The sequence below is a fragment of the Triturus cristatus genome, chromosome 8 (genome assembly GCF_964204655.1).
Source record: "Triturus cristatus chromosome 8, aTriCri1.1, whole genome shotgun sequence".
Classification (NCBI taxonomy): Eukaryota; Metazoa; Chordata; class Amphibia; order Caudata; family Salamandridae; genus Triturus; species Triturus cristatus.
The window spans coordinates 473,032,969-473,046,993 of NC_140591.1; the positions used below are offsets into that span (position 1 = coordinate 473,032,969).

The 14,025-nt window shown below is 42.2% G+C and overlaps 1 protein-coding gene across 6 annotated transcripts in view; it reads left to right on the plus strand.

The window, feature by feature from the left end:
- Positions 1-14,025, plus strand: part of MTRF1 (mitochondrial translation release factor 1) — a 129,469-nt gene that overhangs the window by 69,393 nt on the left and 46,051 nt on the right. For all 6 annotated transcript variants that reach the window (XM_085621951.1, XM_085621948.1, XM_085621947.1 and 3 more), the window contains exons 4-8: positions 3,372-3,453; positions 4,422-4,529; positions 4,616-4,788; positions 10,880-10,997; positions 12,489-12,625. In XM_085621951.1, the coding sequence (XP_085478077.1) occupies positions 3,372-3,453; positions 4,422-4,529; positions 4,616-4,788; positions 10,880-10,997; positions 12,489-12,625 (618 nt within the window). The remainder of the gene's footprint in view (positions 1-3,371; positions 3,454-4,421; positions 4,530-4,615; positions 4,789-10,879; positions 10,998-12,488; positions 12,626-14,025) is intronic.

Here is a 14,025-nt window from a genome sequence, read left to right on the forward strand (position 1 = left end):
ATCTTGGAAAAGGTGACGCATGAGCCACTAGTGTGTCTTCTGAACTTGTTGAAGCGCATACAGCCTGCAACTTGAAAATTTGCAGTGATAATGCTACCGCTCACCAAGAGATAAGTGACAATATTTCCTACCCTTGAATGAAGGTGTGCCATCAATGTGCTTACGTTTGACCCAAACTATACCCTGAGTTGTAGAGAACGTCTCTTATACCCCATAATGTGATGTCTATTATCTCAGCAGTCCTGAAGTGCACTGGTGTGAACATTGATGGAATTTCGTCTCATAGCACCTGAGATTTATGTTTCCTCACCTATCCTTATAGGGCCTCTGCTTCCCCTCCTATCCCCCTGCCCAAATGGTTTTTTTTATTTGATGTTATTAGTATTAAGACTGTATGACTGCATAAATAGATTGTTGTGATATGGCGGAGTGAAGCCATTCGAGTCATATATGTAACTGTTTATACACGCATAATAGGGTTATACTGTATTGCACCGGGATTAAACGTTTATGTTGTAGGTGGGAGGAGGCTTAGTGCTCGGTGGGATATGTCAATAATTGTTGCCGGTTGTGACTACTAATGATGATGTACTCATGTCATTGAGATACTGACTTACAATTAGAATTGTTAATCTGCCTGCTGGTTCCATATGAATTTTTTTATGTACGCATGCTGTTTTTCTATTCAGATACAAAAGCTTTAATAAACAGATCAAACAAAAACAAAAAAGAGATAAGTGGCAATATGATGGAGGAAATGAAGGGCACCTACAAAACAACAGTGGATATCAGACTTAGTGCATTGCAAAGAACAACTGGAAATATATGCTGAAGAGCTGCCTGAACCGTCACAGCCCAAGAACATATGGGTCCCCTTGACTGTCTACCTGTTGACATTGGATGTTGCTCCAGGGGCTCAACCTTCAGTCTGAAAGTTGATGGACCTTGGCTTTGTCATTATAGAGTGCTTACACAAACGATTAAACTCTTGATGGTAAGACTCCAAGTTCTCAGGTTCAGGGACTTTATGTTGTGTATGGAGTATAAGTCAGTTGTTATTTGAGAGGAGCTTGGGGTGTATTTTTAGAGTTATTGCTGTAAGTGCAGATAGCCTGAGACGTTTGCGGTAACACTGGTGGCATGGCCACGTGAGGGTAATGAGATTCTGGGTACAGCGATCCACTTTTGCCTTCCTCAGTACCTCAGTGGTCTGGGTAAACTGAAGAAAGTGTAAGCAAAGATGTGGGGGTATTTGATTGAGAAGGCATTGCCCTTGGTTCCTGGTCGGCAAAACCTGTTGGTGCTGTATTAGCATTTCTTGTTCTTCAGGGTGGCAAACCAGTCCAGTGTCGGGTGGTCCTACTTATGGAATATGTAGTCCACGTAATCGTGGTAGAGCTATCACTAGTGGAAGTCTGATAATGCTCAACTGAGTGCTTGTTCTTTTTGGTGTTCCAATAAGTGCTCAATAGTGATGTCAACCTAGTTGGATTTGGCCCACTGCGATAGCAGCTGTGCCTCTTCTGACAGAGTCTGGGTCCGCTTTGTTTGGCGATGTAAAACACTTACATTTGTTAGTCTGTCTTGATAAGGACCGATTGTCCTGCTAGCGGGGACCCAAATCTTAGTTGGTGCCAAAATTTGAAGTGAGCTGTTTGTGATCAGATGTATGTATGTGCGCATACATACAGCTTTTATATAGCGCAAACCAAACCGAATGGCAGCAGAGTGCTGTACAGGGTTGCAAGGAAAAGACTCATCAGCAAGTGATTGGAGGTGTAGCTAGTTTCTAAGAGCAAAAGTGGACTTTCACTGCATCATGACGTAGTCCTCTTTAAAGAGGTGTGTCTTCAGTTTGTTCCTAATTTGGAGCATTTAACCATACCTTCTGTTCATCCTTTCTTGTGTAATGGGGTAGGAAGGAGGTAATCATTGCTTGTTTGCTAAAAGGCAACCATTACTTGCATAAGTATGCTTTGTTTAATAAAGTGTACAGTGAGAGATTGCTGATCTTTCTTGAATAGCTATAATGTGGAAGCTAGTATGCCATTCCCTAAATCAGGAACTGGGCTTGAGAAAATTGAAGGCTATGTATTTAAGAGGCCCACACCTGTGAATTGTCTTAGATTAGAGATTAGCTTTAGCTCATACCCAGCAATTGCAAACAACTTCCTAGTCAATACTTTCTAGAACATCTTAAATGCAATACCAAATTAATTCCCCAAAACTGCTCACAATGAAAATGCCTTGTCGAGAAACTACAGGCTGTGTTTTATTGAGTTAAACTTTTTTATCACTTGCTCAATGTCAATTCTCAGGTATTTTAAAGAGGAATGATCCCTTATAATAGGTCACACATATAGTAGGTCTTTGCTTACTAGGAAAACTTTGAGTGATTATGTTATTTAGTCTGACAGTGGAAGGAAAAAGAAATACTTAAACGAGCTTCTCTGCTCAAAAGCTAGACTATATTTATGCCCTTTCCCACTTATCTTAAAACAGTGTGGACTACAGAAGAGATATGGCAAGGATTAAAACGTTATGAATATATTTACTGACTATGTGAACACTAAATAGAACTATTTAGTGCATTATCTTTCTCAGTAGGCCGTGTAGCATAACTCGCTACAGGTCATTAATATCTGTTTGGTTGCTACGAGGAAGCTGTTGTTCTATTCTCACTGAAAGCTTAATCTACCGAAGTAATCAATAATGTATTCATTTTTTTTAAGTTAATAATTGATTGGTGTTACAAACTGCATTTTTTGTTTTGTATCTAAACATAACTTGGTTTACTTGTGTTATATTATAAAAACAAGAATATATTTAAACATTTACTTGGCTTCATAACTAGCATGGCTAATGTTCTACTCAACAAATACTGTTCTGGGGTATGAACAAGAGAAAACCCATATGAGAGAGGCCCTGAAGGTGGGTTATAAATGTCGATCCACATAAACTAAATCACAAATATGATGAGACTGTTTTTGCCATTCTATAATTTTTCAAGTCCCATTACTAGATAACCTTTTCAGGTGTCACTAAGGAGCTCTACCTCTCTGGTTCACAATTCCACTTTCAAAGACAACTTTGTAAAACAACACTTACAATTATCTGACAGTGGATGGGGTTTTCTGTGATTACTCTTTAGGGACCATTTTGTTGACGCTTGGTGATACTTAGCATGCTTGTAGTGTGTTTGCATAATAGTACAGTAACACAAAGACATTGTTCACATTTATAGAGAAATATGAAAATTGAAGAAATAATTATGAAGTTATCGGGTAGAGATAAAATATCTGTTTGTAATCTAGCAATTATTAACAGTAAATACCGATATATGTAAGAGTTTTTTCTCTTTCCTTTTTCAGCTAATTCAAATTCTTGTCCCACCGGATAAGTATGATGACAACAATGCCATTTTGGAGGTGACAGCGGGAAGGACAACTGGAGGTGGGTTGAAAAAGCAGTCTGGCAATAACTAATCTTGGTTGTTTACTTTCATTAGTTGTAATGTCTACATGAAGGATGTAGAAAGTTACAGAAGAACCCTTGAGTGCACATTCTGTTTTTAGAGGGGCTAAGCACATGTATCTTTAGTGGCAAAGTTGCTGTTTGGGTGCCCATTGCTGTTTTGCACTAGTTAATGTCATCATGTTAATTACTATAGTCCCAGGTATTATTTCATGCTTTTGTATTGCAACCCTTGAGTGAGAGTCATAAAAGGGGATACGGAATTGAAAGGCAGCATCTAATGGAAATGTGACTAGTCGTCTAGCTCTTAATTGCTATATTTTGTGTTGGATTGTCTCATTTTCTCTGTTATTGCCTTCCATGTGCCCTTTCTGAGCTTCTCAGCCCTAGTGTCCTGTTATCCGAGATGGTTTAGATTCTGTGTCTCTGGAGTTAATAATAAGTAATCACTCTTTCTGATTTTCCCGCCTGCACTGCATCTCTGGGAACCTCTTAAAATAGGTACAGAGGAGAATGGCTTGCTATCAAGAGCATTCCTACTCTAACATTTGAAAACCTCACACCTATTTAAGGAAATTTATCTTTCTCCGGACAGGCTCCCACATTCCAGTCCAGTCAGACAATTTTCGACAGCCCCATTGGCTGAGGCAAATCACCATGCTACTCAACCAGTCACTGCTGTACTGTATTTGCCTTCTCCCATGCCGGTACTCAACCACATGAGTGGGAGGAGGCCAGTTGACCCACTCACATTAGCTAATCATCAGATGGCACATCCACAGAAATTACTCTGCATACAGCCGAAGGGCTTTCTACGACCCCTCAATAGGTCTTCAATAGAGAATTCGCAGTTCCAAATGTTCTTGGATTTATGAAGCTGTTACATGAAATGCTTTTTATCTCATAACATTTACTAATAAGTGCTTAAAAACATTCTGTTTTTACAGGTGACATTTGTCAACAGTTTACAAAGGAAGTCTTTGAGATGTATGAGAATTATGCCAACTATAAGTCTTGGGTCTTTGAAGTTTTAAATTATACAACAGCAGAAATTGGTAAGAAACAAGAAAGAACAAAATGCAGTCGCTTGTACTCCTAGAGATGTAATGCTTCTTTGGTTACAATAAATATTGTTTTGCAGGTGGCTTGCATCACGCATCTGCATGTATTTCTGGAGAAAGGGTCTACAAGTTTTTAAAATACGAAGCTGGGACCCACCGGGTACAGCGAATTCCTGAAGTTGGGTTGTCGTCCAGGATGCAGCGAATTCATACGGGGACGATGACAGTTATTGTACTCCCTAGACCGGATGAGGTAAACTAAACCACATCAGAAAAGGGGGGATTGCAATTCAGTAGTTTGTGAATTTTGCAACAAATAATAAGGCAATGCAATTGATATGTTATGTTGTCTTCAAATGTATCACTGCAAACGATCAGATGCAAATTGCCCTGTTAGTAGGCAAAATGCAATGATGTCAAGTTGGACGTCCATGGTTGCGGTCGAGGCTTGCAGATTGAGATCAGCAGTTCTTTTATTTTTGTCCTAGCCTCCAATTTGCATACTCTGAACAATTCAAATTTGAGATCTCAGTTTCTGATAGGGGCATTTTTCAAATTTACTGCTGTATCCCACTTGTCTGTGTACCCCTATTGATATGTTTCAAATGTTTTCCTTTTTAGTTTGGTTTGTTTAACACCTCAACTACAAAACTATGGACTGTAATTTTGATTCAGGATGCATATCACTTCTGATGATCAAATTCACAAAGTTAAAGACAAGAATGATTTCCCCCTATGCTAAATAAGACTAATTTTGTAATGTCATCCCCCTCGGACTGAGCAACAGTAGTCTGCATGAATTCCTTACCTTCAGAAGGTAACCAATATTCCAAAGACTTGTTGTAAACTGTTGAATTCCCCAACCAAGAAATGTGAATTGATATCTATCAACAACCCCCTTCTCCAGACACATCTTGAGAATGTGTTTTTTTAAAAGGCTCCAAACTGTAAATTGCAATATCCATTGATTTTCCAGCCCCTTGGAAGCAACCTAAATAATTATGGGAAAAGGTTTGAGATGTTTCTTACAATTTATGTAACTGTGAATCACTAGAGCCTGAGAATTCAATGTCTAATGTAGAAGACTGTTGCTCAGTTTTTGCACAATGACGACTGGATGTGAAATTGGCTATCAAACAATTAGGCCTTTTTACGCTGTTAGGGACAGGACTAAGAATGCAATGTGCATATTCCTATATGGCTATATGGAAATGCAACTTTCAGTGGTCCATCAAAGATTTTATAATTGTGATACTTACCTTTGACGTGTGTAAAAACAGAGGTGCTAGATTATTGTCATTTGGCCACTGAATTGTAACTTAGCATACTCCGTTCTCCAAGGTGCTTATGACACACTCTCCAAGATCAAATACGTCTTTTCTTCAGTACAAGTTCCAGTCCATGTTGGCTGCATTTGGAAGAAAGAAAGACAGCACAGATAAAACAATTTGGAAAAAAATGTATCTATGGATGGCAAGGCGTCCTATCTTTTTGTAGTGCTATCTTGTAGCCACTATGAGCTTTACAAAACAGGTAAATAAATAAAGAAAACAGACTTCCATTCTACCGTTGTTGGTATCACTATTTCAGGTTGGGTGATGCAAGGATGAAGACATTTGAGATCTGGCCACAGAAGACAGGTTTGAGAATGTTTAACATCTCTACACACACTTCACATTCTTGTGCCAGATTTGAAATTTTTTTAGGCTTAGGTTAAACATTATTTTATTTGAGACTTGTAGTGGTGAACCTATTACCACCGTCAGTTTATGGTCGACCTATCTTTTGAATCCCAGTTAAACATCCCCCACCTGTCCCTTGAAGTACTATGAACACTCCCACCGCACAAAGAGTTACTTTGATTTCTCTCCTGTACTGTCTATATATACTTCTTCACTGTTGTCAGGGACCCAAGAGTCATAACTGACATGACATTAGTGCACCCGATACACACTATAGCTGCCTGGTTATATATACCATTGTTGGTGGGCAAAGCAAGCTCACTTTGTACCTTTTTAACCAAGCTAAAGACACAGCATATCTGGTGCCAAGGTCTCACATAGCCCAGTTTTAGGTGCAGCCACTGTAGCTTTACCATGACCTTTGAGATGAGATTACTCAAGGACCTCATTTAACAAGGCCATTTGTTACCATCCAGTACTGGTTCAGCCTGTTTTTTCTTTAACACCCGTTGTGTCTGACTAAATTACCTGCTGCCTCGTTTTCACATAAGGAAGAATCATCCCTGTTGGATGCAACAGAGAATTGCTCTGATGAACGTCTGCCAGGCCAATGATCATGCTATCCTGACCTCTTACCAACATAAGACGTAGGCAGCTTAATTTGATTTCTCAAAGACTTACCTCAAGCAGACATGTCAATCTGTGTTTTATCATATGCACGTGTGCATTTCATAGAAGATAATGAGCTTCTACCTTCTGATACGCTTTCTCTATATTCCCTTCCCCTGATACCTGACTACCCTCTGGTGGCCCAGTGACTTCCCTGACAGCAACATGGTATAGGGGTTGCCTACGTTTTAAACCTTCCTATTGTTTTTCTATCTAACATGCTGATCTGGAATAATCCATTTTACCTAGTCTTCACTGTTCTGACTTGAATCTATGGGGCAGTGATTGCAGTCTACTGCAAGATCTGCTTACTGACTCTATTCAAGTCATTTATCACTCTAAAATGGAGATAAACTGCTCTAACCCCTCTATTGCTAAACCATAAACATCTAAATCATGTTATGCAACAATATTGGCTCTCTCATATCATTCTTTATCACCTTCACTTCTCCTGCAGGCAATTTGCTGCCTTGAGGATGGCCTTAAAAAGGTGATAACAATGTGATATAGCCAGTATACTGAACAATCCAGTTTGCCTCCCCATGGAACTCCTCTGGACAGACCACAACTGCATCCACTTCTCCTTCAGAAAACCCACCGTACATAAGCATGCCCACCGCCCCCCCCATAAAAGCTGGAACAAAGTCACCGAAGACAAGTTCACCTCTGCCCTCACCAGCACTCCACCACCAACGACGCCAGAAGCCAACACCATGGCACGCAACTTCCACAGCTGGATTACGAACTGCGCCAACGCACTCGCCCCCCTCAAGAAAGCCACAGGATGACACACCAAGAAAGCAAGCTGGTTCACCCTTGCACTCCAAGAATCCAAGCGCTCCTGCCGACGACTCGTAAAGAAATGGAGAAACAACAAATCCCCAGACGCACACACCGCCTACAGAGCAGCCACCACAGCACATTACCACCTCATCAAATCCACAAAAAAGAACTTCCTCTAAGACAGAATCCTCACCAATGCCCACAACTCCAAAGAACTCTTCTCCATCATCAAGGAATTCGCCAACCCCGGCAGAGAAACGGATGTCCCACCCTCCCAAGACCTCTGCAACTGACTCAGCAGCTTTTTTCACCCCAAGATTAAGACGATCTACGACAACTTCGACAACCAAGACTTCTGCACCACTCAAGCTCCCACCCCCAGCGACATCGCCCAACAGACCCTGCTCAGCTGGACCCCACTCACGGCAGACGACATCTTAAAGACTATGAAGAGCATCCACTCTAGAGCACCTTCAGACCCCTGCCCACCCCACATCTTCCACACAGCTGCCACTGCCATCACACCCGAACTACGCCAGACGATCAACAGCTCCCCCAAAACCGCCACTTTTCCCAACATCTGGAAACACGCTGAAGTCAGCCCCCTCCTGAAGAAGTCCTCTGCAGACCCGACGGATCTGCTTCCATTCACAGCCAAAGTCATCGAAAAGGTTGTCAACACAATCTAGCAAAATTAATCGAATTCAACAACATCCTATACACCTCCCAATCCGGATTCTGCAGCAACCACAGCACCGAGACCGCCCTACTCGCTGCCATCGACGACATCCGTTCCATCCTTGACCAAGGCCAAACAGCAGGCCTCATCCTCCTGGACCTCCCAGCGGCCTTCTACACTGTCTCCCACCGCACACTAGCCACCAGACTACACGACACCGGCATCCCCGGAAAGGCCCTTGTCTGGATATGATCATTTCTCTCAGGCAGAACTCAGCAAGTCAGACTACCGCTCTTCCTCTCGGAACCAACAGAGACCAGATGTGGAGTACCTCAGGGATCCTCCCTCAGCCTCACCCTCTTCAACATCTACATGCCCCCCCTTGCAACCATTGTCAGAAACAACAGGCTCAAAAAAGTCTCCTATGCCGACGACACTCAGCTCATCCTCTCCCTCACCAAAGAACCCAACATCACCAGGCACAATTTCTTAGACGGGATGAAAGCCGTCGCCACCTGGATGAAGAAGAGCTGCCTGAAACTCAACTCTGAGAAAAAAGAAGTCCTCATCCTTGGCTCTACCCCTTCCGCCTGGGACGGCACCATGTGGCCCCTCGCCCTCAGAAAACCCGGCGGACCACGCACGAAACCTCGGCATCATACTAGGCTCATCGCTTACGATGAACCACCCAATCAACACCGTATCCTCGGCCTGCTTCAACACCCTCCGCATACTCCGAAAAACTTTCAGATGGATCCCACCCGAATCTAGAAAAACGGTCACGCACGCCCTCCTCAGCAGCAGACTGGACTATGGCAACGCTCTCTACGCCGGAATCAACAAGAAACTACTTTGCAAGCTCCAGACTGTCCAGAACACCGCAGCCAGGCAGATCCTGAAAATCCCCCGCCACCACCACATCGCCCAACACCTCCGCGATCTCCACTTGTTCCTCGTCGAAAGAAGAATAACCTTCAAGCTGCTCAATCATGCCTACAAGACCCTCCACATCGTACCAGCATACCTAAACCACCGCCTCACCCTCCACGCACCCTAGAGACACCTCCGATCAGCTGACCTCTCTCTGGCCACCATCTCGCAAATCTACAAGACCAGAACGGGAGGAAAGTACTTCTCCTACTTAGCAGCCAAAGCCTGTAACAACCTCCACCTCCGGCAAACCCCCACACTACCGCAGTTCTGGAAAGACCTGGCTGTTCATATGATCCCAGCACTCAACGGAGCCGCTCCAGCCCCCCTCCCCTTCCTCCCATCGCCTTGAGGCCATAGCGGGTAAGTAGCTGCGCTTTACAAACCCCCTGATTGATTGATAAGAAAAGAAAGTGGGATGCTAATATAGTTGCTCTTTGGTCCTAATGAAAAGGACGGAATGCTCGAATTGTCTTGATTGAATTGCTCTGCTTGCCTGGGGCATGCATGACAATTGGATTTAACCTACTTCAAATTCTTCCAGCGTGGTTGAATTTCCTGTGAAATTTAAATTCTGCCATACTTCAAAAGGTGGCGACCCACAACATTTCTGTAAATTTGTGAGGTATTCACAAGCCTTTTGTGAGTAGCTTCCCACTGTTAAAATGGTTGGATATTTACTCCTATCAAATACAGGAGTAAATCTGTTTTTAGGATAAGAAGAAGAGGAGCACTTCTAAAATTCATCGGGGAACTAATAAAGGTGAAAGTGCAAATTAATCTATGTTATACTTTTCGTCAAGTGGAAATGTACATTTGCTACATTACCTTGTTCATCCTAGGAAGTTTGCAACAGTTGCAGCGATCCCCATGAGTACTCCTGGAATACTTTAAGAATTTCAGAAAAGTCATCAATGTACTCATTTCAAATTCTGACCTTTTCATCCTAGACATTTTGTGAATCGGGTCCATTGTCATTGCCCCTCTCAATTGGTTTTATTAATATCCTATAACGATGCATTTAAGTGTGAAATATCTCTCATGCGTTTACCATTCAGTATGTGATATGAGGCACATACGCAGCCAGATTGCTGGAATTTGATAGCGTCATACACAATCAATCAGGGGTTTTAAAGTGCACCACTTGTGAGGGTCTCAAGGCGCTGGGGGTGGCAGGGGTGGCTCGGGGGTGCGGGCAGCTACTTAGGTCATTCAAAGAGCCAGGTCTTGAGGGCCTTTCTGAATTGGTGCAGTGTCGGGCTTCGACAGATACACAGGATACACAGGATTATCTTGCTCAATATTATCATATAGGTGGCTCCGTGAAGGCGCCCATTGAAATTTTCTGTTGGGATTGAGTTCCTTTTCTTTGTTTTTAAGTGAGGACCTCATTAAAGCATTTCCCATTGTGTACATTGGGCTCCAATGCCCTGATAAGGTGTCATTACCTGGCTATTGTCTGCATTTCCAATACATTATACATACCTCAAAACAATAGCTAAATTTGTCTTGATAAACTTGCATGTCTAAGATTTATCTTTTTTCCTGTATAGTAAATGTTTTCTCTTTACAATATGTAATAATACTTTCAATCACTCTAGGTAGACATCAAAGTGGACAAGAAGGATTTGCGCATTGATACTTTCAGAGCAAAAGGAGCCGGGGGACAACATGTTAATACAACTGATAGCGCTGTGAGAATTGTACACCTTCCCACAGGTACGCTTCTTTGCATGTGTTTGTTATATAAGTGTGTTCCCTCTTACAAATTCTTCTAGATTCCTAGCATTATTCACAGGAACTGAAGAATCTCTTGTCACAGTCATCAAAACTGCAGTAGACAAGTTCTTGTGCCTAGTTTTTATAACTAAGTTGACACAATGTCGCATGTAACTGATAAAGTGTCATGTTCACAGGAACTCCACTGTACAGGCTTCACGGTTTATGGGTGCAGGTTTTGATCAGTTGGCAATTGAAATCTCCTTTGCCAAATGCTCTCTAATCTATGAAGCCAAATGAAGAGCAGTATTTTGTGACAACATGAATGGAAAACATAGAGAAGGCTGTCCAACCTTGGAAGGTATCCTGATATTTAAGGGTGGAGCTCTACAGGGTCTTTTATCTAGGACACTAGTAAGCATCTGAGAACATGTCCGGAATCCCTCTCCACCAATGAATTGCATGTCCGTGACCGTGATGCACAACAATGACTAATATCCATATAGTTGTTGCTGAAACATTCTGCTTTCTCTAGTCAATGCAGATAAAGTAAACCTTGCAGTGATGATTGCGCTTCGATATCCTTCTCTGCTTTCCACACATCCCTGTTTCTGCTGTTCTTACATCGCTGATCCATGACTCACAATTTCATTCTTCTGAATAATAGATTGGATTGTTTCATCCATGTTAGTACTTGTGGCCCAGCTAGGTGCTCAGAAGGTTTTTAATGCGGTGGCATGGCCGTACACGTGTCTAGGCATACACTAGCACAGAGCTTCCTTGTTATTAGGTTCTTCTTGAATTCTCTTCCTGTCTCTAGAACAGTGGTCTTCAAACTTCTGAATGCCGCGCCCCCCCCCCCCCCCCCGTGTAAAGGGGGAAAAATCATCGGGCCCCCACTTCAGTTTTTCTCAATTATTTTGTTAAATTGGCAGTGTTTAAATATGCCTAACATATTTAAACACAGCTTTAAGTTCTGTTACCCCTTTTACGCATACTCCCAGTCAGGATATAATTGACAAAAGATGTTAGTGATGGCCTATTACAAAGTGGCTTACTCCCGCTCATTTTTTATCACTTAAAACAAAGCAGGTTGCTTTTTTTGGCCAGAGCCTGTCCCCGCCGCCCCCCCCCCCCCTCTCCGGGATCACTTAAGGCCCGGAGTTTAAAGACCTCTGAGAGGCTTATCAATGGTGATCATTTTACCAATGCTATTTACCCTTGCAGTAGAACGCTTTGCAACTTGAATGAGAACTAAGATGCCACAGGGTTATTGGTGTGGTTGTTACATAGAACATAGTACCATAGTATACCCATAAATATTTTATAATGTATCCAGAGCTAAAATTGTGTGTTAATGACTTGTGAGCAAATAATGAACTACATTTACCTAGCTTTACTCCTAATTTATAGCGTATGAATGATTGTGACACTAGTTAGATTTGGGGGAAAGGCCATGCAGCTTAAATATTTACTTTTTCTGTCTCGTAGGATTAACTGTGGAATGCCAACAGGAGCGTTCCCAACTGTTGAATAAGGATAAAGCTTTACAGATGTTGAAAGCTAAACTGTACAGTCAGACTGTTCGGAAAGATCACGGTGAAAGACAAAGTGCTAGAAAGCTGCAGGTATAAAAACTCTTCTTTCCTTCCTTAAACTTTAGTGTTGTTAAAACAGGCTCAAGCATATACACTTTCATTGTTATGTTGAGTGGGCTAGGAACAGAAAGGGCAGAAATGAGGCTCTGTTTTAAGAGACCTATGCATGTATCGGATGTGGTGTGGATAGTCTGTGTGGCTACTGTGAGTGACAAAGAGAATACAGATCCATAGCACTACAGTGATGGCCGGTACCAACACAATCAGACACGCAGAGGACTATGACACTGGAAAGTCACAAATTACACTCAGAATCTGAATGGGATGAATGGGGAAATGTTTGCCTCACATGCTGCCAATTTCTACGCCCTCACCGCACCCATTTGGGAAAGAGAGATCTTATTCCTTCCTTGAGGTCCTCGCCATGTTCTGAATTGTCCTGCTACACCTATGGCTCGGGAAAATAATTTGATGTCTGCCTACAGGTGTGCCTGAACGATTTTCCTAAGTCACTGTGAATTGTCACTGCTCAGGGCTACCCCTGTTCTAAAGCCAAACGGAATCCAAAACCCCCTCTTGACATTCTACATACAAAGTGAAAAAATATTATTTTTCTTCCCAGGAGTACATTGTTAAATAAATGATATAGGGCCCTGTGATAAACTGAAGTGGCCGAAGACAGCGCAAAAGTCCCCCTGTGGGATTGCTTTGGTACCTACTTACTGATAAGCAGTGACAGCCCTCTACTGTGCATGCAGCTATATCTGGTGCACGGCAGATTGTAGCACAATCCTTTGATTTAAAGTGTAAAAACCTAAAAAGTTGGACTAAGGTCCAAATCCAGAATGCATTTGCTCCTATTTGATGGTCACCATTTCATTAGTATTTGTCAAGGGCATGTACAGCAACCAGAATCTTAGCATCAGGACCACGCAGGTCATTACAACAGCCTTAAACTAGCCCTCCCACCATTTGCTAGAACCAGAGGGAGAAAAACATTCAGATGAATCGATGTCCATGATAACACCAATAGCACAGCATACTCTTCATCGTCACTCGAAAATAGATCAATACACCCATGACCATGTGATCTTACAGGAACAGCTTTATGTTTTCAAGTAAATTTATTGCTGCAGCCCTTCCATAATTTTGTATCAAGCAATTTGAGACTTCTCAGCAGGTACTCTCACTTTCTTCTCTTCCACTTCATCAGTGCAAGAACTTGATCAATAATACATGGCTCCCTTAAGATCTGTAATTTGCTCTGGTAGCTCTCCTTCATATGATACCCCTGGACAAGTGAGTCAGTCATATGCCTTCCGTATGCTTTCTGGCATGCATGGGGTTTCACAGTGTAACCTTTCCCTCAATCAACACTTTATATCCATTTTCGGGAAAGATAACGTAAAACGAGCCAGAATATGCGGTAA